The 23,634-nt window shown below is 50.4% G+C and overlaps 2 protein-coding genes across 3 annotated transcripts; both read right to left on the reverse strand.

Moving 5' to 3' along the window:
• Positions 1-1,167: 1,167 nt before the first annotated feature.
• Positions 1,168-8,657, reverse strand: ABCF3 (ATP-binding cassette, sub-family F (GCN20), member 3). Of its 2 annotated transcripts, XM_012640715.1 has the most exons (21): positions 8,448-8,657; positions 8,074-8,221; positions 7,853-7,932; positions 7,296-7,342; positions 6,971-7,068; positions 6,750-6,872; positions 6,343-6,609; positions 5,954-6,034; positions 5,805-5,864; positions 5,651-5,707; positions 5,515-5,537; positions 5,350-5,405; positions 5,035-5,235; positions 4,860-4,936; positions 3,757-3,801; positions 3,545-3,677; positions 2,457-2,545; positions 2,255-2,346; positions 1,958-2,090; positions 1,724-1,811; positions 1,168-1,634 (listed from the first exon to the last, which is right to left on the reverse strand). In XM_012640715.1, exons 1-21 carry the CDS (start codon positions 8,518-8,520, stop codon positions 1,476-1,478), a joined length of 2,130 nt encoding a protein of 709 aa, XP_012496169.1. In that variant the 5' UTR covers positions 8,521-8,657; the 3' UTR covers positions 1,168-1,475. The 2 variants fall into 2 exon arrangements, with proteins under 2 accessions (XP_012496169.1, XP_012496161.1); XM_012640707.1 differs by having other exon boundaries at positions 1,170-1,634; positions 5,035-5,405.
• Positions 8,658-10,665: 2,008 nt separating this feature from the next.
• AP2M1 (adaptor-related protein complex 2, mu 1 subunit) lies at positions 10,666-20,098 on the reverse strand. The gene is made up of 12 exons (XM_012640728.1): positions 19,939-20,098; positions 17,819-17,935; positions 15,698-15,963; positions 14,864-14,946; positions 14,465-14,470; positions 14,132-14,267; positions 13,889-14,030; positions 13,294-13,413; positions 13,056-13,191; positions 12,855-12,952; positions 12,254-12,365; positions 10,666-11,278 (listed from the first exon to the last, which is right to left on the reverse strand). Exons 2-12 carry the CDS (start codon positions 17,890-17,892, stop codon positions 11,144-11,146), a joined length of 1,308 nt encoding a protein of 435 aa, XP_012496182.1. The 5' UTR covers positions 17,893-17,935; positions 19,939-20,098; the 3' UTR covers positions 10,666-11,143.
• Between the last annotated feature and the right edge of the window lie 3,536 nt (positions 20,099-23,634).

Below are 23,634 nucleotides of genomic sequence, written 5' to 3' on the forward strand. Positions count from 1 at the left end.
AAGAGAATTATGGGGGTTGTGAGAAAGTTCTCAGGAGTGCTAAAGGTGCTCAAGGCTGCAGAAATACATCCTCTGGACTTCTGAGAGGGAGGGAAGCTGAGGCAGCAGGCAGATCAGCGGTCCTTCTGCCAGCTTCGTCAGCTCACCAATGCCAGCTCTGTGGTTAATCAACAGAGCCTTCCTGCCTTTATTCTCCTTTACCCGCCAAACAGGTTTCTCTCCCCCAGATACCTATCCCACATTACCCTCAGCAGCTCAGAGTTAAGATTTCTTGATCAAGCTTTTTGATTATCATCTCCACGAAGCAAGCAAGCTTCTCTGGTTTCTCCATTGAGTGCAAAACAGTATTTTTTTTTTTTTTAAAGAGATGGGGTTTCGCTGTGTTGCCCAGGCTGGTCTCAAGCTCCTGGGGCTCAAATGATCCTCCTGCCTCAGCCTCCCAAGTAGCTGGGATTACAGGTGTGCACCACCCTGCCCAGCTCCAATGTCTCCATTTTAACCTCTTCTGCATAATAACTGCATGTAACAGCTAAGTTCTTGAGAAAGAATATTTACAAATCATAGCACCTCTGTTAAACATCTCTCCCCTCTTAAAGATGGCTTAATTTGAAAACAAAGTGTTCTATTTCTTCCCATTAGCCCTGTCCTAAATTCCCCACTTCCTAGGCCCCTCCTAAATAGTTAAAGGAAAAATAACACATATGAATTTGCCCAAGCAAAATAAAGACAAAGATGGTTTCCCTTCAGCCCTGAGGGTCCAGATCAGAGAAGCAGGACAAACCTGAGCCAGAAACCACTGGAGAATGCAGCTGGCAAACCATGTGTGAGGCCAGGTTTCAGAATCAGTTCAACCTTCCAAGCAGTGGAGGCTGAGAGAGCAGAGCCCAAGACTCCTTAGCTGAGGCTGCACCCGAGCTGGGGGTAACAGCACTACATGATGCCAATGTGCTGCCCTTTGTCCCACTGGCTCAGCCTCTCCCAGTTCTCACATGACCTCCAAACCCCAGTGGCCTTGATGTCTCTTCCCAGGGGCAAGGCTGGTGCTGCCACTGCTTCCTCCATGTGAGTGATACAAGTGTCAAAGGAAACCACCAACCAAAGAGCCCACACTCCTCAATAGCAGGCAACCACTGCAACCCTGCAGTGAGCAGCAGAGATGAGGCCAGGGAGATGCAGGGGGAAATTTAATTTACATAGCAGCCACGTGGGGCCCAGGCAGACCTGGGGCAGTGGAGGAATCTATAACCCCAGAAGGTACCCCCTAATCCCTTCCCCCGGGAGACCAGTCCTCACAGACCCTTGGATGGGGTTCCCCAGGTTGTGTAGAGGATGCTCCAGTGGAAAGGAGAGAGACATTTGGGAATAAGGCTGTCCCCAAGTCGAGTGAAGTCCTCAGCCTGGAGTTGGTTGCCTACACGGTGGCCCAGGGTCTGAGACCAGTCCATGTCCTGGGCACAGTCCTCAGCCTGGCGGCCCTAGAGGAAGCCCTCACGGCGGAACTGTTCCTGGAGGAGGGCGCGATACTGGTCAAATCCTCCTTCGACCCGGGTGACGCCACCTCCTTCACACACCCACAACTCCCGGCACACCAGCCTGATGAAGCGTTCATCGTGGGACACCAGAATCACGCCACCCTGAAAGACAGGAGAACAGGAGGCGCTCAGGGGAAAGCCAAGGGGCTCTGAGGCTTGGGGAGAAGTGGTCAGGGTGCAGGCACACTCACCCTGAAACTGTTGAGAGCGCGGCCCAGAGCCTCGATTGTCTCCATGTCCAGGTGGTTTGTGGGTTCATCCAGAATATAGAAGTTCGGGCTGGAAGGCAGAACCCAGGAATACAGGCAGTTAAGGGACAGGAGTGGGAGAAAATGAATCTTTCTGATACAAAAGGGAGAAGATCATTTTCTACTGTACAAGAAGGGGAAATGGGAGAGCACAAGCTCTAGAAAGTGAGGCCTCACCAGGGCATGGTCATCTGAGCAAAGGCCACTCGGCTCTTCTGACCCCCAGACAAGCTGGCAACAGGGCGCATAGCCAGTTCTCCAGAGATGCCATACCGGCCCAGCTGGTGACGATATTCCTCCTCGGGCTGCCCTGGAAAAGGACTCCTCCCATCAGGTGCGTTCTTGCCTCAACTCCTCCCTTTACCCTCCAACAACACCTACAGTTGGGTGGGCTGCTCTGCACCCACCCCAAGGCAGGCCTGGATGCAGGAGTCAGCCCTGGCCCTCCTTCCTCAACTCAAATCCCTAACTCACCAGGAAACTTGCGTGCCAGCAGTTCCACAGCACTGACATTCAGGTCCAGCTGCTCCACATGGTGCTGGCTGAAATAGCCAATCTTCAGATTCCTGCAGGCAAAAATGGAGATGGAGAAGGGGACAGAAGGCAATGACCATGAAGGAGTGTAGGCAGTGTGAGTGCCTATGAGTGTGTGCACAGGGGTGCAGGTGGGCCTAACCTGTGAGCATGTCTGATGCCTTGAACAGGTGCCAGGTCCCCCATAAGCAGCTTCAGCATGGTGGACTTCCCAGCCCCATTCTCCCCAACCTGTAAGAAACATGAGGATGTTTTAGAATACATGTCAGAAAAATAAATACCACATGTTCTCACTCATATGTGAAAGCTAAAAAAAAAAAAAAAAAAGTCAAGCTCATAGAAGTAGAGAACAGAATCGTGGTTACTAGAGGCTGGGCAGGGTAGGGGGAAGCAGGGATTGAGAGAGGTTTGGAGAGGTTGGTTAACGAAGACAAAAATCACAGCTAGATAGGAGGAATAAGTTTTAGTGTTCTACAGCACTGTAGGATGACTATAGTTAATAATTTACTGTATATTTTCAAATAACTAGAAGACAAGATTTTCAATGCTCCCAACATAAAAAGATGATAAATTTTTAAGGTTATGGATATGCTAATTACCCTGATTTGATCATTACGCATTGTATACGTGTATTGAAATACCACTTTGTATCCAATAAATATGTACATTATGTCAATAAAAAAATGCACGCGTGTGGTATACAGAAGGGAAGGAGATGAGAAGGGGTCCCAGTAGTCTCAATGACTCCCTCAACAACCAAAAAAATATTTTTAAGGAACTATACAGAAAAATAAAAACACTAAGGGAAGCAATACTTGAGTATCTGTTAAATGTTAGGCATTTACTTTTCCCAATAACCAAATGAGGCAGATGTTGTATCTGTTTTAAGGATGAAGAAACTGCTTGGTAACCAAACTAGGAAATGGCACAGTTGTGATCTAAAGTCTGACCCTAAAGTCCATGCTCTCTCCTCAATGTTCCATGGTTTGAGAAAACTCAGAACTGAGAGCAGTAATATAAAGCACTGCTCTAAGTGTTCATAAAATATCACATACCAGCCTCTTCTTTTCTGCAGGGCAGCCTTGTGCAGCCCGAGGACAGGGGCAGTACAAGTATAGCAAAGCCCTTAGCCCAGGCCCTCACTCCTATTCCTGTGCATCTGGGCCAATCCACACCACATACTGGGGTAGGAGAGTCCCAGCGCATGGAACAGAGAAACAGCAACCATACCACACAGATGCGGGACTCAAGATCAGCAGAGACGGAGAGACGACTGAAGATGACATGTTTAGGGTCATAGTAGAAATCCACCTCATCTAGCTGCAGAATTGGTGGTGAGAACTTCTCAAATCCATCAGGGAACCTGCAGGGGGTGGGAGTGAGGACTGTGGGCATGGCCAGAAGAAGCACTTCCCCGGGAGCCCCTCTGGCCCAACACTCACTTCAGCACCACCTCTGATTCTTTGACCACGGGTTTCAGCTCTGGTCTGAGGGGAGAGATGGGATGGACTAGATTTAGGACTTTAAAAAAAACAATTTCTTACAAAAGTAATATATATTCAGAGAAACTTTAGAAAAGGCTTGTACTCCCACCACTTAGACACCATTATTTTAGAGCATATTCTTGTAGTTTACTATATGCTGAAAAAAAGAATCATCCTTTTTATAGCTTTTTATCTCCAGTTAATATATTGTAATGTATGTTTCCATGTCACAAAGATCTAAGCCTTATGATTTTAAGCTCCCTGCCAGCACTTCTAGAAAAGGTGCTTCAAGATTAAACCCCAGTATTTACTATCATTAGTCATTAAGGAAATGCAAATAAAAAACCACAATGATATATCGCTTCACACCCACTAGGATGGCTAAAATTGACAGTAAAAAGTATCAGCAAGGACATGGAGAAATTAGAACTCTCATTATGTTGCTGGTAGAATACAAAATGGTACAGCTGCTTTAGAAAATGGTTTGGCAATTCCTCAGAGGATTAAATATAGAATTACCATGTAACCCAGCAATTCCACTCCTAGGTATGTATCCAAGTAAATTGAAAACACATGTCCACATGAAAACTTGTACACCAAAGTTCATAGCAACATTATTCATAATAACCAAAATGGAAAACAACCCAAATGTCCATCACCTGATGAATCAATAAACAAAGTGTTGAATATTCACACAATGGAATATTATTCAGCCATAAAATGAAATGAAGTACTGATACATGCTACAATATCAATAAACCTTGAAAACATTATGCTAAGTGAAGAACACATGAAAGGTCATATTTAATGATTCCATTTATATGAAATGTCCAGAGTAAGAAAATATAGAGACAGAAAGTAGATTAGCGGTTGCCATGGATTAGGCAAGATGAACCCTCCAAGAGCAGTGTAGAATACTCTGATTTCTTCCCCTGCAGGAAAGCAAAGTTGACTTCTGGCAAAGGGGAGACCTAGAATGGGAGAGCAAGAGGTGGCCTGCAAAATGAGGGAAGAAATGAAGAGAACAGGAGTTAGGGCCTGGCCAAGGACACTGTACTCACAGCTTCTCCAACATCTTGAGTTTACTCTGCACTTGAGAGGCCCTGTTTGCGTTGTAGCGAAACCGGTCAATGAAAACCTGCAGGTGAAGGAGTGCAGGCATTGGTCACACTCCCCTACTACTCCCAACTCTAGTACCCATGGGCTGGGACACCCCAGTCCCCCATCCCCTGACACCTGGATGTGCTGGCGATACTGCTGCTGTGCCTCATATTCACGCTGCTGGTTGAGCAGCCTCTCCTGCTTGCTTTTGATGAAGGTCTCAAAGTCTCCACGGTAACCATCTAGCCGCTGGCTGTGCAGGTGAATGATGTCTGTGGCGATGGCATTCAGAAAGTTGCGGTCGTGGGAGACGACTAGGATTGTGGAGGGCCACGTCTGAGGGGTCACAGGATGGCAGGCCCGGTTTGGGAGGGCAGTCCGTTCCCAGGCCCCCAAGTGTCTTGGAGGCAGACAATCCCCAAACCCACTCCAGCACCTGTAGGCACTCACCTGCAGGTAATTCTCCAGCCACAGGATGGCCCTTACATCCAGCATGTTTGTGGGCTCTGGAGAAGCAGGGGAGCACACATTTGGGATTGAAGCTCTGGAGAACTATGAGCTTGGAATCTACCACCTTGCCCAGCCCAAACCCAGGGTGCCCCATTTCAAACTCACCATCTAACAGTAGAAGATCTGGCCTATGAAAAAGAAGAATACGTGGCATAAGGTTTCAGGTCAGTGACTCACTGCCACCTCCCAAGGCCAAGGCCTAATCTCCACAGGGCTCCAAACACAGGCCCAGGAGACTCACCTAGCAAATAGGGCCCGTGCCAGGGCCAGTCTCATCCTCCAGCCACCTGAGAACTCCCTAAAGAATGACAGAGCCACATTAGCAGTGGGTGATCATTGGGTAGGCAGGGGTGGAGCCAACAGTGTTCAGAGCCAAGAATGGCAAAGGCACTCACCGGGTGGGCTGTTGCTGCATTTTAGGGGTAAAGCCAAGCCCAGCAAGGATGACTGATGCCCTAGAAGTGAAGAAATTGAAGGACCCAGTTGGAATAGTTCACAGACGAGAAAGGTGAAATCTGAAGGAGGGAGGGGGAATTTTAAATACCTGGCTGGTGCCTTGTCAGCCTCAATCTCCTCTAATTTGGCATAGATTTCTGCCAGCTGTGTAGCCTCTGAGCCCTCCACCCTGGGAGGGAGGAGAAAGAGCAATAATCCTGAGCAGGGGCAGTCTAGGATATTCTGCACCCTATACAGTTGCAAAGCAGGCCACTGGCTGCCTTGTTGCTGGAATAGGCATAGACTACAGGAAGGACGTGCCTAAGATGACAAGGGCAATGGACACTGTGGAAAGAACAAGGGCTTTAGAGTTCCACAGTGCCCAGTTCCAAGCTCTGCTGATCACTAGGATGGACACTCGAACTGTGGATTGTGACAGCACAGCAGGCACTCTGAAGGACAGCTATTGCTAGTTATTCCCTAGCCTGGGGCACTTACCTGCCAGCAGCAACCTGGGCACTGAGCTCCCGCTCTTGCCGTAGCAGGTTCTCTCGAATACTGTCGCTCTCCAGCACACTCTGCAGGGCAGGGGTGTCATCTCCAGCAACCTCCTGCTCTACATGCAGTAGGGAAATGTGGGCTGGAACCCGCAGGCTTCTGGTGGCCAGCATCTTCAGCAGTGTTGTCTTCCCCAGCCCATTCCGCCCCACCAGCCCGTAACGGCGGCCCCATGCCAGGTTCACATCAGCTCCAGCTAGCAGTACCCTGCAGAAGTGGTAGAAAAGAAACCAAGAATGCTCTAGAAATAGGTGGACAGCAAGTTTAACAACAGAAATCTAGCATTGTTTTTAGCCTCATTTCATCTCTTCAAAAAGAATGCCAAACCACCACTGCCATTCCCTCACCTGTCACCAAAAGACACATCAAAATTCTCAATTCGTACATCATAGGATTTGTTCTTGCCAGATGATTCCAACCGACTTTCCTTTTTGCTGCCTGCCTGGCTGGCTGATGCCTCTTCCAAAACTCTTAAGGGAGAAATGGATAGGTTTGAGTGCTCCCAACCACCCTTCTGTCCCAGCAGAGACTGCTCTGCTCTCTTCTGAACGATTCTTCCTCAACTCACAGAGGGTTGCTGGTCTTGAGTGTGTCCTTCTCTGAGCGCTTCTCCTGCTTTGCCTTCAGTCGAGCCTCAGCCTTCTCTAGCTTCTTTGCATTCACGGTCTAAGGATCCAACATAACCACTTCATTCTAGGGTGCAGACTCAGAATGGAACCCCCAGAGAGAACATCTCAAGTAAACCCTCTTAACTTACCCATGATGAACAGACTCAAAGACTCAGGCAAAGACATAATGAGAAATCCTCCCTCAAAATATTCCAATATTTAGACAGTCAACTCTCATCCCCATCACAGACACAGCCCCCTCCCTTTCTTCCTCCTCCTCCTCACCGAGGACTGTTCCCTCTTTAGCAGTCCTGGAAGTTTGGTTCCACAGTCTGTAAGCGATAAGAAAAGCAGTCACCTTCTCCCTGAAGGAAGGGAAACTAACATTTTGAGTGACTAATGCAAACCAGGCACAGACAGCCATTTTCAAGAAAGCCTTACAATTCAGGGTATAAAGGGCTACCATCCTCCCTGCACTCAAAAATGAATCTCATATATAAGGATACAGAAGCTGGGGCAGATAAGCAACTCTTCCAAGAACATGCAATTGGCTAGTTGTAAAATTGGGGGTAAAACCAAGTCTGTCCAGCTCCAAGGCTCTTGTATGCTTCCTGACATACCCAAGAGCTCCGACAATCCTCCAACCCCACTCCCTTCATCATAGGCTTCTTAAAAATCCCTCAGTAAAGCTGATGTCAGTAAAGACAGCAACTAGCTCCTACAAGCTTATCCTGTGTTAAAGAGATAGTAGGAGTCCTGAGCTGGAATAGGCTGTTGGAGGATGTGGGGGTGGGCTATGAAAAGGGTAGAGGACAGGTAGTTCAATCTCCCCTCACTCTCACCGTAGTTCTCTGTTATCTTTGACAACTGGATGGGGGCGTCCAGTAGCACCTGGGTATTTCCCTGGGTCTGTGGCTCAGCCCTATGTAGGTAGGGATAGAAAACGCAGGATTAGGAGTTGAGGGAAAAGCTCTAAGGCCATTGGGCCTTCTTCCCCCATCTCTAGTCTCCAGACCGTTCGCCCTCCCTTCGCCCCCATCAGCCCCTATTCCCTGGCACGTACAGGCGCAGAGTGTTGTACATGCGCTGGCACACGGCCCTGATGCCCGCGTCATCCTTGCTGTCGCCGGACACCTCTTGCAATAGTTCCCCCACAGCCTCCACCAAGTCATCCACAGACTCGAAGTCCGCGCTGCCACTGTGCAAGACGCCTGGGCCGGGCGTGGCAGGACAAGGAAGAAACCGGGTAGGGTAGACATACAATCAGTTTCAGTCGCCGAACCCGGCCCCAGTCAGGTCTCCAGACCCAACCAACCCACGGGACAAGAGGTCATGCAGAGGAGAGGCCTGGCAGCGGTCCCCGGCACCGCCCTCCCTTAGGCTTTTCCCCTGACCTCCTCTTAGGCCTCCCCAGCCCATTGATTCGGCAAGGCTTACCAGTCACGTAGTCGAAGACCTGTCCGTCAATTTCAGGGAACTCGCTCCGCAGGATTTCGGCGCAAGTCGCCATGTTCCAGTAGGGAACCCGTCCGCGCAGTCGCTGTGAGACCTCAGCTTAGGCCCACCCCCTGCCCTTCCCCCGAAATCTCGCCCCCCACTTCTTCCAAAGCGCATGCGTAGCGGTGACACAAGAAAGGCGCGGAGTGCGCAGAACCCGGTGGGCGGAGTGAACGTGCTGGAGGAACGGTGCGCAAGCGCTGCTCAAGAGTCTGCGCCGGAACTGTTCTCTCTGCGCTTGCGCGACGCCTTTTCCGCCGAAAGATGAGCCAGAAGTGCGGTTCTCGCTGCCTTTTGGGAGGTTGAGATTAGGAGGCGAGGGGAGGAGGCAAGGGAGCTCGAGGTTTATCAGGGAGTGAGGTGGTCCAGTGGGTGGGAGCCTTCCCAGAGACAGACGACAGATAAAACACACTGGCTTTGGGAGGTTTTATGCGCTTCCTTGAGGCGCGTCTGGTGCCGCGGGCACCCAACCAGGTCCATTTTGGAACCCGTCGAGAGCTTTGCTGACTCACCCTGGTCCCTGCCTCTCGGAAGCCCCCGTTACGTTTCGTGCATTCGCCGGTCCCCAGGCCCTACCGGCTTCTCAGCCTGGTGGCCAGTCACCCTGTCCTCCACCCCACGCGACCTGTGTTCAGTCCTTTCACACTTCGTGGCAGTTCAGCCGACTATTGCGAATTATGTTCTTCCACCACCCCAGGGCACAACCTCACCCACCGCCAAGGGGAAGAAAACCAGGTCAACGTGGCTTGTATGAATTCACTGGTATTTATTCCCTACCTACACCCAAAGCAGACTTCTTTGCACCCTGAATGTCAATGACAGTAAAAGCCTTTTACCGATTCCCTCAGGTGGAAGTTAAGAATTTACCCAAAATGACACTACTACTTTATATTTAACGTGAATATTATCCAAGCTGGCTCTAAAAGTGGCACCTAAAATTACATCAGTATCCATTTATTCTTTTGGATTAAACATTGCCATTGTGAGGAATCAATTTGGATATTTATTTTATAGGAAACACAGGCAAAGAGGAACATGTTAAGTGACATCATGGGGATGTAACAGGCATATTCTGATGGGGAAACTACAGAAGTCCACTTTCTTCAACAAAATTGCAAGAGCTGAGGTGAAATGTACGGATTGTAAGATTTAAGAAGGATTAACCAACTACAGTGGGCCCTTTTTGGATCCAGAGGGAAGTTGTGAAAATTTTATAGGACACCTGGGTTAAGTGAACAAAGACTGGATGATTTTAAGAAATTGGCCATGAGTTGATCATAGCTGAAGCTCGATGATGGAACATGATTATTCTACTTCTGTTTACGTTTGAAATTTTCTAGTTTTTTATTTGTTTTTAGAGTTGAGGTCTCTCCATTAGCAAAAAGATTACAACTGGCTGAAAAAAATAAAGAGTTGGAAAAAATCAAAATTAAAAATATTAAAAAATAAAATATAAAATAGAGTTGAGGTCTCACTCTGCTGTTTAGGCTGGAGTGCAGTGGCACAATCATAGCTCACTGCAGCCTCAAATCCTCCTGCTTCAGGCATGTGCCACCACATCCGGCTTTTAATAGATTTTTTAAGTGTGAGAAAGTTGAAACTAAGCAAGGGAAAACTGGTAAGGGAAAAATCTGCTTTATACATCCTGTCCTTCAGGGACTAACTCACCACACAATTATCTGGAGGGGTGGAGGTATCAAAGGGAGTTGTTTTGGAAGAGGCCTAGGAAAAATAAAATTTTTTTTCCTACCACCCACCCACCCACCCAAGTTTGGGAAACCTGGGTAAAAGGGAAAAGGATGAAATTAAGAGTGGTGGTGAGTGCCAGTAGTCCAAGCTACTTGGGAAGCTGAGCCAGGAGGATCAGTTGAGCCTAGGAGTACAAGACCACCTCTCTTAAAAAAAAAAAAAATTAAGGAAAGAAGAATCTACCCTCAGGGTAACTGGGGCCTTGTGGGGCTGTTTGCCCTTGAGGCTGTTTTCCTTTTAGCTGAGTCAGGAGACCTGGGCCAACAACCCATGAGGATAAGAGCTGGATAGTCCAGGAGGGGCCTAACAATTGGGATGAACCTTGAGAGTATTCAGAATACAAAATCTTAGGAAGAGCAGTCCTACCAGTTCCCCTCCCCATGTAACTCCCACATCAACAGCCAACAACTCCGCTCTACAGAGTTTATTGGGTTTGGAACTGGACAAAACCACACACGTACAAAATGAAGCTCACACTATCCCAAAGCAGAGATTGAGGGCTGGGGATCTGTTACTGGCCTTTGGGGGAGCTCCGAAGTGAGGGGCAGCCAACCCTCCCACTCTAGAGGTATGGCCACAGGGGTGGGAAGGAAAAGGGGCCCACCTGGCTTTGGTCACAGAACTCAGAGCCTGGCACTTGGCCAGGACAGATGGATGGAAGAGCAGGAGCCCCAGAACTACCCTGCCCAGGGAGCCCGGGGACTGCTCCACCAGTCCCATTCGCAAAGTGGTTGGTCCAGACCTAGACTCGGGCTGGTGCAAAGGGAAGGCAGCAAAGCAAGGGGGAGTAGGAGACACTGCTGTGTGGTGGTGGGGGGTGGAAAAGGGGGTGGTATCCAAACGTGCGGAAGAAGATGTGGGGAGGTGGGCTAGCTGCCACTAGGCAGCTAGCAGCGGGTTTCATAAATGCCGCTGCGGCCAATGTAGCGCACCCATTTGATGACGTCATGGTCGCTGTAGTTCAGCTTCGGTTCGAACACCTTCAAGTAGCGCACCTTGAGGCCAGAGGGTGCGAATGGCACCTGGGCAAGGGACAGCTCTAATTAGGAATGTGCCCTTCCCCTCACAGCCACTCTCTGGGACGTTCTATAGTCCCTGTGCTACGTCATCTCAACAGGTGTCTGAATGGCTGGGGCCCTGGAAGAAGCTGGGGGAAACTCGGGTGGTGAGGGGCCCTCTGAGAGGTTACTAAATAAAGTATATCCAAGAGCAGCTAGCAGTCACCTTGGGTTTGAAGTCAGGCCCTGCCTATGACAACTTAAATCAATTCTTTTAATTAGCAGGAGACAGCAAGCAAAAAACTGTCTTAGAACATATTTATCCTGCTCAATATTATGAACTTAAAAAATAAGATGGAGAAAATTATATGCTTAATATGTACAAAGCAAACTCAGCCTATAAGTAAACTTTGTATCTTACCTGAAATTGTTTTTTTTTTTTTTTTTTTTTTTTTTTAAGACAGAGTCTTGCTCTCTTGCCCGGGCTAGAGTGCCATGGCATCAGCCTAGCTTACAGCAACCTCGAACTCCTGGGCTCAAGTGATCCTCCTGCCTCAGCCTCCCAAGTAGCTGGGACTAAGGTGCTGGCCATAACACCCAGCTAATTTTTTTCTATTTTTAGTAGAGACTGGGTCTCGCTCTTGCTCAGACTGATCTTGAACTCCTGACCTCAAGCGATCCTCCCACCTCGGCCTCCCAGAATGCTAGGATTACAGGCGTGAGCCACCATGCCCAGCCTCTCACCTGGAATTCAAACAATCTAAATTTTTCAAAAAACTGTTTTATGACAAGCCAAGAGAGGTCAAAGATTTTTCTCAGTGTGAAAAGCCTTTCTATTAAGAGGCTTGAAGGGGGAAGAAATGTGTCTGTGAATTAAAGTCACTTTCCCTTTCTAGGCCTCGGTTTCCTCATCTCTAAGGTGCAGAGGTTGATCTGAATGATCTCTAAGGTCTTTCCCAACACACCCTGCCATGGCTCTAGGCCCCTCCTCTGCCGTACCTCAAAGTTCATGGAAATGGGGGGTCGGGCCCATTTCTTCTTGTCATTGGTAGGCAGAAGTTCAATCTCTGCGCTGATCTGCGATTCCTTCATGCCTGCCATGCGCTTGATCCTGGAAATACAGGGGCAATGGGCAGCAAGCAGCTGTGGTAGCTTGGGGCAGTTGCCCATTTTAAGTGGGAGAGAGCCCAGGAGCTTGCCAGGAGATGCCAGGACAAGGAAAAGTGGTCAGGACCCTGATAACCACTTCTATGGAACCTTGGGTCTATTACTCCTTTAGCACTGAGGCCTACAGTTTCTGCTTAGATATTTGGGCATACTGTCCTCTGCTCTGTCTCTGTCTATTTCACAGAGATACTACAAGGGCAAGTGGGGAAATGCCAAAGCATCCTGAAAAATAAGTACATGTGTGAACCCAAGTGCAAGCATGTACACACTCAGACAGAGGTATAAGGGCTGAAAGTATAAGCAGAGGCTCCTGGGAAGCTCCTGGAGAAGGTACACTTATCCCTCCCACCCCACACTTAAAAGGATGAGGGTAACAAGAGGGTACACTATGGCAACTTGAGCCCCGCTATGGCCTCATGAAGGAAAGACTCACTTCCACACGATGGCGTTCTCGCTGGCCTTGTACTTGGCCTTCCCCTTCATGCAGATCACCTGTACCCCACTTGTGTTTAGTGGGGTTGGGATCCTCACCTAGAAGTGACACACCTGTCAGGGAGCTCTATCAAGTCCTGACATCAGCTGCCTTTATTCCTAGACACAAGGTCTTCCTCCTCCCCGAGTCCATTGCTCTCACCTCAATCTTCTGAGCCAGAAGTGAAGGCTTGAAGTTGGACTTGATGACCACCTTCACCTCTAGTTTGGTGCGTCCCACTTCCCGCACTAGTGGGATCACCCGGAAAGGAAGGATGATGTCCTTGGTGGTACGATACCTTTGGGGATAGGAAGCAAGGTTGGCACCACAGAGTCTGTCCCGCTCCCTGTCTCCCCTCTCTGCCAGCAGCATCCCCTGCCCCCTCACAGCCCAATGGCACCTCATGAGTTCAAACTCTCCATCTGGTGGGATGAAGCTGATGCTGCGTTCAGAGTCAAACTTGCTGAGTCGCACACACTGGTGGAAGGTGCAGTCATCAATGGCAATTGATTGCTTCCCGCTGCAAGCAAAGGCAGAAGAGGTTTCCTCATCAATACAGGAGAGTGGCAAGTGTCAGGCTGGGAGGACTCCTTACCCCAGGCTGGCACCATAGACTATGGAAAGCTGGCAGAATGTGGCTTTCTGCCTCAGAGGTCCCTGCCCCAGAGTTCAGGATGAGGGGAAGCTTTGCAAGCTCATTATCTCTCAAGAGCCCTACTGCTTGGGACTCAGGTGTTTCAGGCACACTAGGCAGAGGCCATCAGTATGTACACAGGAGGCCTTGGTCCTGGGGACTGAACAAAGGGGGTCTTGCTGAGAACAATCCCCTCATCTCTTTTAGCATTGGTGTCAAAAGCAACCAGCCAAGCATACCCCTGGGAAGAGAGGGTTTGCAATTACAGTGGAAATGAAGTCCAGAAGGAACTGTGGTTCCCCAGGTCCCACTGAACCCTCCAAGGCCCACCCTTTCCCCCTAGCTACCCCGCCTCAGGTACCTCTTGCTTGTTTCATCTGCTGTGCCTTTGCCCTGCTTTTCAATGACAATCTTGTCATTCATCCCAAACTTGCACTCAGGCATGCCACTCAGGTAGCTCTTCATCACCACCCGGCCTGACACATGGGCACTCAGCACCTGCCCTGGTGATAGAAGAGATAAACAGGGGAGCAGCTGAGTCTGGCAGGCAGGCCGAGGATTCTACCCTGACCCTGCTCCAGCTTCACCATGATAGGGCCCTCACCCTGTGGGGACATGAGCAGGTTCACACTCTCCAGCACATCCAGGAAGAGCTCATTCCGGCGATACTTGATGCCCTCTCGCCGCCAACCGATCTGCCCAGTCACCTGGCTGGTGATCTGGGACTGCTCTTCTTTTGTCTACATGGGAGTAGAGACAAACAGCAATGGCCTCACTCCCCTCCCCTTTCAATCATCCTCTCTCTATCCCCACTCCACCCTCATCCCCTTCCCTTCTAGTCCCCACCTGTAACCCATCTTCCCCCGCAATCCCCACAGGGCAGGGCCTAGACAAAACAAGCAAAGCTGCAAGAGTAGAAGCTGAGTGAATAGCTTACCTGATGCTGGAGGCCGCAGGCCAGCGCGGTGCCCACAGGAAGCAACAAGGGAGGCAGAAAAGGAAAAGGCTATGAGGCCTGGATCCTAGAAGAAGGCCTAAGCTTTCTCCTCCTAAGGAACACCAGGCCTCCAGAGCAGCCCACACCCCCTTCCCTGCAGTACAGAAGGAAACTGCTTGAGCTGTATTCCTGGTAACAGAGATCAGCTGAATTGGCTCTCCGGGGGTGGGAGGGCCACACAGGGCAAAACAAGCCTGCAGTTATGGCAAGGAGGTTCAGGCCAACACTTCCTGTCATGGGCAGGCGGGTTCATGAGTCAGCTTGGACAAGGCCTGGGGGCCAGCTGGGATGAAGGGAGGTTGGACTCCACCCCGACGGTGGTCTGTACAATTTGAGTACCTGACTCTTAATGCCCTGCTGGGTGATGAAGGTTTTCAGTGCGCCTGTCTCAGAGTTTTGTGGGTAGCCAAAGTCCAGGATCTCTGCAAAAGGAAGGGAATCATCAGTCCCTGGACAAAGCTGAGGCTCCTTCATTCCAGTCCCTCCCCTGGCCTGGACATGTCTGACCAGCACAGCTCCCAAAGACTGTGTGGGATCATCTGCAGCAAAATATTCCAGCTTTGTAGCATTTACTCTGTGATTTGTGCTTCATAAGAAAACAATTCCAATGTTTGATTTTTTTCAAATAATCAACAGAAAAGTCACATGGCCAGTGGGTGACAGGTCAAGAAGCCCTGAGCCCTGTTTTCTCTAGAAAATAGAGAGCTGTTAGGAAGGTGGAAGGACTCACACCTATATCACACCCTACAAAGGAACAGAGGTAACAGTGCACCCCAAGGGGCCTGTAATATCTCAACCTTCCCCAGGCTCTGAAGCAGCTGCTGAGATGGAAAGCTGGGAGGACAGTCAGCGAACTAAGGCCCAAACCACAAAGGTAAGAAGATAAATATAGTAGGTTTGGCCACCAAACTGCACAGTCAGGTTTCTAGCCCCCTGAAAGACCAAAACTTCTCCTACCCCACCTGCTGGCCTATTTCTGTGTTCCACTTCAGAGCAGCCCTTAGGTCTGGATGTGAACTGGCCTTCTCAGGGGCATAGAGATCCTAGCCCAAGAGACCAGACACTCAGGAAAGAAAGTTCAGAGTGTACTGGAGCCTCAGACCTGCTTCCACCTTCAGGCCAGGCCCAGTCAGGTTCATCCCCACCCTAGGCCCACTGCCCCACCGGCCTCACCATCCAGCAGCTCATATATGAGCACAAAATTGTTCTTGATGTTTTCCTCGCTGATCTTGCCAAAGTAGGCAGCCATTACATCACACATCTTATAGAGGAATTCGAAGACCATGGCAGCGTTGACATTTTGCTTGGTGACTGCTGCCAGCCAGATGTTGGACCGCTTAACATGAAAAAAGCTGGTGCGAGCAATGTTGGTGACAGGGCTGCGCACCTGCTGCCGGGCGTGGATAACATTGACCCGAAAGGCGTCCACTGCATTTCTCCTGAGGGAAAAAGGTACACAGGGGCTGCTCAGAGCCCAGGCAAACCTCGCCCCCCTCCCCGGGGATCAACCACAGCTGCTAACAGCCCCACCCTCCTCACTGCTGAAGTCTGACACGAACTCTAAAGCCAATGCCTAAACCACTAGGGTGGTTCCCTTCTTATGATTCCCAGCAGGGGCATGGGCAGAAGGCATTAGCTGGGCTGGTGTCTGAAGGCCATGAAAAATGGGGAAGTGGCAATAACAGAGGGCAGATGTCACCTTAATAGAGTGAGGTTCACTAGGTTTAGAGACAAATATTCCTGACTCCCAGGCCTGGCCCCAATTTCCCAGCCATACCCCAGCTGCCACCTCTCTAGATTCCCAGTAAGCTCCAGGCCCAGGACATAAAAAGACCCTGCTTCTTCTCCAGTCCTCCCACTAGTGATCCCACCAAAGGGAAAGGCTGACTCCTCCAGAAGTTAGACAAAGCCAGCATGACTTCAGAGAAGGTTCTAATCTACTGAAGGAGAAGTACCAAGAGGCCTTGGACCTGTGCCACCCATTCTTGTCCAGGATCCAACTCCAGAGTGAGTTAAGGGAATGAAAAAGGATGAATGAAAACAATGAGGGGGGCCAGGGTTCCCCACCCACCTGTACCTGGGCAGCAGCTTGACAGGCCGCTTACCTATTGCTACAGCAGCCAATGAGATGGGATGAGAGAAATGACGCCAGCAAGAAAAGGAGAGTGACAGCAACAAGAGAGAGGGTTAGACACATGACACACTGGGAGGGTGGCACACACCATGAAGTGGAAGCAGACAAGACAGGCAAAGTGGTGTGTGACCTGGCCTTGGCTTGCCCAGGTCCATCCAGGGTAGGAGGGACACAGGGTTTGGGGGATCCAGTCAGCCAGGTTCAGGCAGGCCAGGCCTTGCCACAATTCTAGCTCATGCCACACCACCAGCCAACGGACAAACAGCCACAAAGCCTAGGCCAGCCTATCAGCCAGGGAGCCAAGATGCAAGGGGCACTGCAACAGGCCCATCCTGAGACTGTTTATCTCAAGGTCATTGAGGAAAAAGAACAGGGCAGCAGGAATCAGAGGAGCCTAATCTCATTAGAGCTGCTGAGGCTAGGATCGGTCCCTTCAGTCAGCAAAGAACAATGGCGTGCAGGGTGGGGCAGAATGAGAAGCAAGGCTGTGGCTCCTGGGTCTGAGGGACCCAGGACATGGAGCTGTTCTGGGTCTACTCTGATAGGCCAGAAAGGGCAGCATGGCCTCCCTGCCCTTCCCTCAATGACCTAGAGAGTGCCTCAAGCTTGCTCACAACCTCTCTTCCAGGAATGGCCTAGAGGAACTGAAAAGAGCTGAGTCAGAAATCTGACTCCTGAGAAAGGGAGTGGGAGAGGATTCAGCAGCCTGGAGAGGTTTTCAAGAGAATCCAGTGAAGGTCCTCAACATGAGAAGAACTTCTAAGAGCACGGCTTAGATAGAGCCAGCCCGGCCACTAATTCCACCCACTAGAGACAGATCTCGCTCCTCCTCAAAGGAGATCAACCTGCCTGGGCAAAAGCACTCATCTTCAGCAACCAGGCCTGTAACTAAGGGAAACAGGAGGCAGGAAGGGCAGGACTTCTTAAGGCTGGGGGGACCATGCCATTCCATAGGTCACTCCTAGTGGCTAGCAAGCTGGCTGCCAAGCCAATAATACCAGACCTAATGGGAACCAGGCTACACTAGCTGAGCTTACAGGATGCATCGAGGCGTGGGGGTGGCCTAAGTCAAGCCTCTGGTGGGAACAGACCTGATCCTGCATGCTGGGGCTCGGGGAGCCGGCATGGTGGGACACAGCTGGCTTAGCCAGGGGACTCACCCGATGTCATCTCTGTAGACCCGGGAGATGAGCACCTCCCCCTTGTGATTATAGATGAATAAGCCTCCAATCATGGCGGCAGCTCAGTCTCCGCGGCCCATCGCTCTGAGAACAGACCTAGGACAGGCGGGGGCAGGGTAAGGAAGACCTCAGAACCCCTGTCAATGTCCCCTGTGGGGCTGTGCAGGTCACTGGCACTTTTTTCCTGACTCAACCCTCTAGTAAGTGACCCTGCAGCCCTCCCAGACAGGCCCCTCCCCTTAGCTAGGCTCCAGTTCCTGTTTATCCAAAACTGGATGGGAGAAAGAAATGGAGAGGGACTTAGGCCCAGGATTCTAAGGCCATTTTGATGCTCCCTTTTCTGGAGCTGAGCCAGAGAGTAGCCCCAGCCCCTTCCTCACAGCGCTGAGCTCAGCAAGGATTCTTTTTAGGCCCCCTCCTGTGCAGACTCTCACTCAGGCTCCCACCAGTGAGTCACTGAGAAGACCTGGGCACCGCTGCCGCTGGTGGCTGCAGGATTGGTGGTAGGAATTACGCCAGCTGGTTCAAGCCTGGGGCCCCCAGGCACAACCTTTATAGAGAGCATCTAATCTCTCAGACTCCGCTACCCTTCTGAGAAGGCAGCAGGGCCTGAAACCTCTGACACTCTAATTCACAGAAGTCTAAACATTCCAGGAAAGGGTGTGCAGGGTGGGGGTAGGAGGAGGAGGAGGGAAGGGAGGCCTGACATGGACCCAGGAATGTGGCTTCGACCTCTTCCAGGCAGTCAGATATACACGCAAAGAGTAGAAGAGAAAGGTCCTAGCATGGGCAGATCACACTTCAGTGACCCTGCTTATTACAGTTATTTCTGACTACTCCTCTTTCAAAAAGCTCCGGAGTGCAATAAAAATAAGGATTTGGGGTGGGGTGGGGAGCAGGTTCATAAAATTAAGAGATCCTTCTAGCTGAAATTGTGATTCCAGGCCCACCAAGTAACTCATTTCTGGCCTGAGTGCCTATAAGCAAGGGGCAGGGATGTCAGAATGCCTGAATTATCTACATTATTTGGGTCAAATTAATTTGGACTGTTTGAGAAAAGGGGTTAATTTGGTTCTAGATTTCCTGGATTAACCCTGGTATTAATTTCACAGGGAGTAGTTTAGCAGACTTTTACTGTGGCTGTCAAGGCCTCCCGGACCAGTGAGAGGTCTCTCGAGGTGGTGGACACATCCCATACCCAGTCCAAAGGGGCTGGGAAAAGAGATGCAAAATGGAGGTCGAGCCCAGGGCAAAGAACCAAGTCCACAGGTATCAAGTGGTAGGTAGCTTAAGGCACCAGAGGACAAAAGGTGGGGCCCTAAACAGGAATGTAATATTTAGTTAAGGGAAAAGACTGGCAGCCATGGCCAGGCAGTATACTCAAATGAGCCCACAGCAGCAAACAGGGGTGGTGGGGCACCTAAAGGAAAGAGTTTCCAGTATGGAAAAGATCAGGGCCTTGAGAAGGAAAAACCGACAGGGAGAAACTGACAGTGGGGAATAAAGGAAAGCTGGGGAGATGGAGCCTGCTTTGGGGTTTAGGAGCAGAGGCACGAGGGTGTGGTGGGCTTTTCGCCCTGGGGAGGAGAACATCGTGGAAAAAGTGCCACGCGGTGCTGGGACTATGACAGGTCTGAGGAAGAAGAGCCGCGGGGTGCCACCTGAGAGGAGGGAGTGCCGCACTGTGTGAGACCTGTCATAGTCCAATGAGGCGGCACAAGAGGGTGCCACAGTTCTAGATGGGGGAATTGTCCTTGCACCGAGGAGGAGGCGCGGAGGGCTGGGGGGTTGTCACGATCCTAGGGAGGGGGGCGCCGCACGGCGTCCTTGCTCTGGGCGGATTCCAGTAGGTCTCCCTCTCACGGGAGGTACCCGGCGGGTCAGGTGGAGGGCTCCGCTCCCCGCCCGTCCTGCAGCCGCACCCTAGGCGCCCCCGCCCCGCCGTCAGCTCCCTCCTGGGTCTTAAGGCTGAGGCCACTCCTGGGTGTGGGCAGCTTTCCACCCGGCGCAGTGCAGGGACGTGCAAAGCTGGGCGGAGAGGCAGGCGACCCACGGCGTCCTCCCTCCCGCTCCTCCGTAAGGCCACATACCCAGCTCACCTGGTGTCCAAGGCCCCTGCTCTGCCGGCCCGGCCACTCTCCAGATCCCAAGATGTCCGCCCGCCCCCGGCTCGCCTGCCCGCTGCCTCGGCTTTCACCGCAGTGCCGCGGCCCCGCCCCGGCCCCAGCTACGCGTGCGCACCCGCCTCCCGCGTAGACTACAAATCCCGTCAGGCCCCTCGACCTTCTCGTTTACAAATTTAAGCTAAGTTTAAAACTACAACTACCGACTGCCTTCGAGAAACCGCCCCCTCCTTGGGCGGGGGATAGGCGAGTCCTTCGCCCGCCTTATCTGAAATACACATCACGCCAAAGGTCGCAGCACTGGCTTCGTTTTCCTCGCTTAGCATTCTGGGGATTGTAGTCTCTGCAATCCCTCCTGTTCCCATATCAGTGTTTCAGAGAGCCTCAGAGGATTAATACTATTTGTTGAAGCCCATCTGTTAAGCCTTGGATTGCTTAAAGGCCTTTTCTGTCTCCAGAGTCCGAGGACTAGCTGTCCTCTCTTTACATTGAAACACAACTTGGCAGTAGAAGTGTTTGTGCTGCATTTACTGCTTTCTAACACCACCTCTAATTATCCCAATCTTTTCTCATATATTTGTTCCAGACAAAGCCTTTTCCCAGGGATTAAGACCCAAGGAGAGGAGCAGGGAGAAGGCAAATGCTTAGGAAGAAACTAATAGCTAAAGTTTTTCATGAATGTGCTCGTGACTATGAACTCTTCCTGAAGGCCAGCTAAAGATTTTCATGAATGTGCCAATGTCTCCTCAGCTATACCTGTGTGACTGTGTGCCCCTTTTAGTGACAGATATATAGATATATATATATTGCTTAGAAAATGTTTGGAGAATTGAGTTTAGTTGGACATGGGATTCGAGATTCCCTTTCTGATGAACAGAATTAATCTTTACATCCAAGCTGAGTGGAGGAGACAGAACTGACCCTCAAACATGAAAGTCCTGCCTGGTTCTTAGAGGATCTGAAGAAAATCTGATGGCTCTTCTCTTTCTGTAGGCAGAGATACCTTGCTGCCTTCCCTGAGCAGGATTGAGCCTGTCATGGGAGGAAGGGCAAAAAATGGCAAATGTGGTTGCAAACCATACTGTCTTTTGCAGCCCCTTTTCAGAAGCCAGGATGTAGCAGGATGAAGATCTGGTTTCCCTCAAATGGTGATCACAGCCTGAAGCCATTGAGTGATTGAATACAGGCACTTCTAATCTTTGAACCAGCACTCAAGGCTTCACTCCTACCTTTTGTAAAAGCTTTATCTTCCAAACATACCCTAAACTGCTCCCAATTTAGAGTAAATAACAATCATAATGATAATGATAATAATAATAGCTACCATTTATTGAGCACCTACTCTATTGTGTGCCAGGCACTGTGCTAGGCACTTTTCGTACAATATCTAATTTAAATCCTCACAACAACCCTGTGAGGTAGGTTTTATTATCATCATTTTACATACGAGGGAATTGAGGCTCAGAGAGGTTAAATAACTCTCTTATCACACAACCAAAAAATAGTAGAGCTGGAATTCAAACCAAGAACAACCTGACTCCAAATCCCATGCTCTGTTGAATTAAAGTAGAGGCAGAGGGGCGAGGAAGGGCCAAATCCAAGAAAGATTGTTGGAGTGGAATGGACATGATATGCTGATGAGTAAAACATAGGAAGAAGGAATTTAAGCCCATAAATGTTTCTAGCCGGTGAGCCTATGTAGACTGTGATGAAGGTAACCAGGATTGGAATTCAGGAGGAACACACTTGGCTGGGGACATGAGTTGAGTCCATATGGACACATCCATGGAGATGTCCAGTAAGTAATAAAAATACAAATCTAAACATTGGGAGAAATTGGGGTTGGAACTATATATTTGGGAATCACCAGCATATCAGCAGCAATTGAGGACATCAGGATGGATGACACCATTTTGGAAGGAAATAGAGAGGAAAAGGAAGTAGTCCAAAGATGGAACAATGGAAGCACCAACACTGAAGGCATGAGCAATAGTGGAGAAATTCTCAAGACAGAGCTAGAGAGAGAAGTACAGGAAACAGCCCTATAGTGGTGGCTAGAAGCCATGGCCTGGGTTGGGACCAAACCCAGAGCTACCAGAAAGCAGGCAAGACTGAGTCACACTTTCAACACAGCCCTCTGCTCACCAAAACCCCAGAAGTATTGTTAAACAGACGAATGCCAAAATGCCCCTACCTCAGTTCGCCCCAAAACCTGGAGCTAAGGACTTCATCTCACTCTTGACACCCAGCCCTGAAAGCATGAGAGTCTAGGTGAGCCAGAAGAATTTATAGCAGAGGCTTAAAGAGAAAGTCATGATTTGTTTCAAGTGGAGAATAAAGTAAAAAATAAGAAAACTTGGCACTCTATGAGTCTGGAAGTCCTGGAAGTCCCTCTGCCCAACCTCAACTGGCCTGTGGGCTCCTGTATCCTTGTTCTGGGGTTGTCACGGTGAATGTGAAAACAGGGAAGGGTGTGTGGGGGAGAGGGGGTGGGTGAGAATGGCCTGTCAGTCACCTGAGGAGTCCTCTGCTGAGCTCAGCCTGAGACCCAGCTTATGGGCTTTATCCAGGTAAGAAGATGCTGGGGACGTGTGGGAGGTTTGAGGGCTACAAGGCAGGGGAGAGGGAAGTCAGGGGACCAGCCCCACAACCTGGTAGAGGACTGGGAGAGAGGGTCCAGCCCTCTGGGCAGGGACCAGCCCTGAGGCTTAAGCAAACTTGCATAGGCACCTGTGTGTGTGTGTGTGTGCGCATGCATGCTATGTGAGTGAGAGTGAGAAAATGAGAGAAAGAGAGAGACAGAGACAGGGAGAGAGAATGGGAGGGAGAGGGAGAGAAAGGAGACACACACTGTCTCTGGAAAGAACAGAGTCTCTCATGCATGGGTGACTCTGGGCCCGCCCCAGAAGCCTAGTGATTCAAGATGTGGAAGTGTGGGTGTGGGGGCTGGACATCCTTGGGAAGCCCTGAGGGGCTGCTGAAGCAGGGTTCTTGGTCTCCTCAGAGGCTTGGCCTCCCCTCGCAGGGGGCTCACAGAAAGTCAAACAGCCCGAAATTCTTGGCTGCTCCAGGCCCAGGGAAAATTTGGGGAGGAAAAAAGAAAGAAAAGAAATGTTTCAGGCCCAGAGGTGAGATGAGCCTGCTCGTTAGTAGTGTTAGGGGTCTGAAGGAGCCAGCACACAGGGCAGGCATGGGGTGGGAGTAGAGCAGAGATGCCCCATGGAAGCCAAGAGCTGCTCAGGCAACTGAGGGGGCCCACTGGGCTTCTGATCCAGGCTGGGCACAGGCAGTATGGCTACTCGAGGTGACTACAGCCTAGGGTGCAGGACTGGGGCAGCAGGCAGCGGGACGTTAGAAGGGTCAGATGAAGCGAATATTTTTTGGTGTCAGTACTGTGGGGCAGTCAAGAGATCTGAACACATGCCTGAGGGGGTGGGGTTAATAGAGGAATGGTGTAACTGAATGAATTGTAAAAGAGAACTGAAAGGGAAAAAGAGGGGATAAGTAGTGAACATGCCCCCAAGGACACCACGGGGGTCACCTCCTACAAGGGGGTGAAGGGGAATAAGGGGCAGCACCAGTAAATCTGGTCCCAGGCACATGAAGGGTCCCAGCAAGTCCTGCACAGCAGTTAGTGGGCAGAGGGAACAAACTGGGGCCGGTGGCAGGTTA

The sequence above is a fragment of the Propithecus coquereli genome, unplaced genomic scaffold (genome assembly GCF_000956105.1).
Source record: "Propithecus coquereli isolate 6110/MARCELLA unplaced genomic scaffold, Pcoq_1.0 Scaffold10, whole genome shotgun sequence".
Lineage (NCBI taxonomy): Eukaryota > Metazoa > Chordata > Mammalia > Primates > Indriidae > Propithecus > Propithecus coquereli.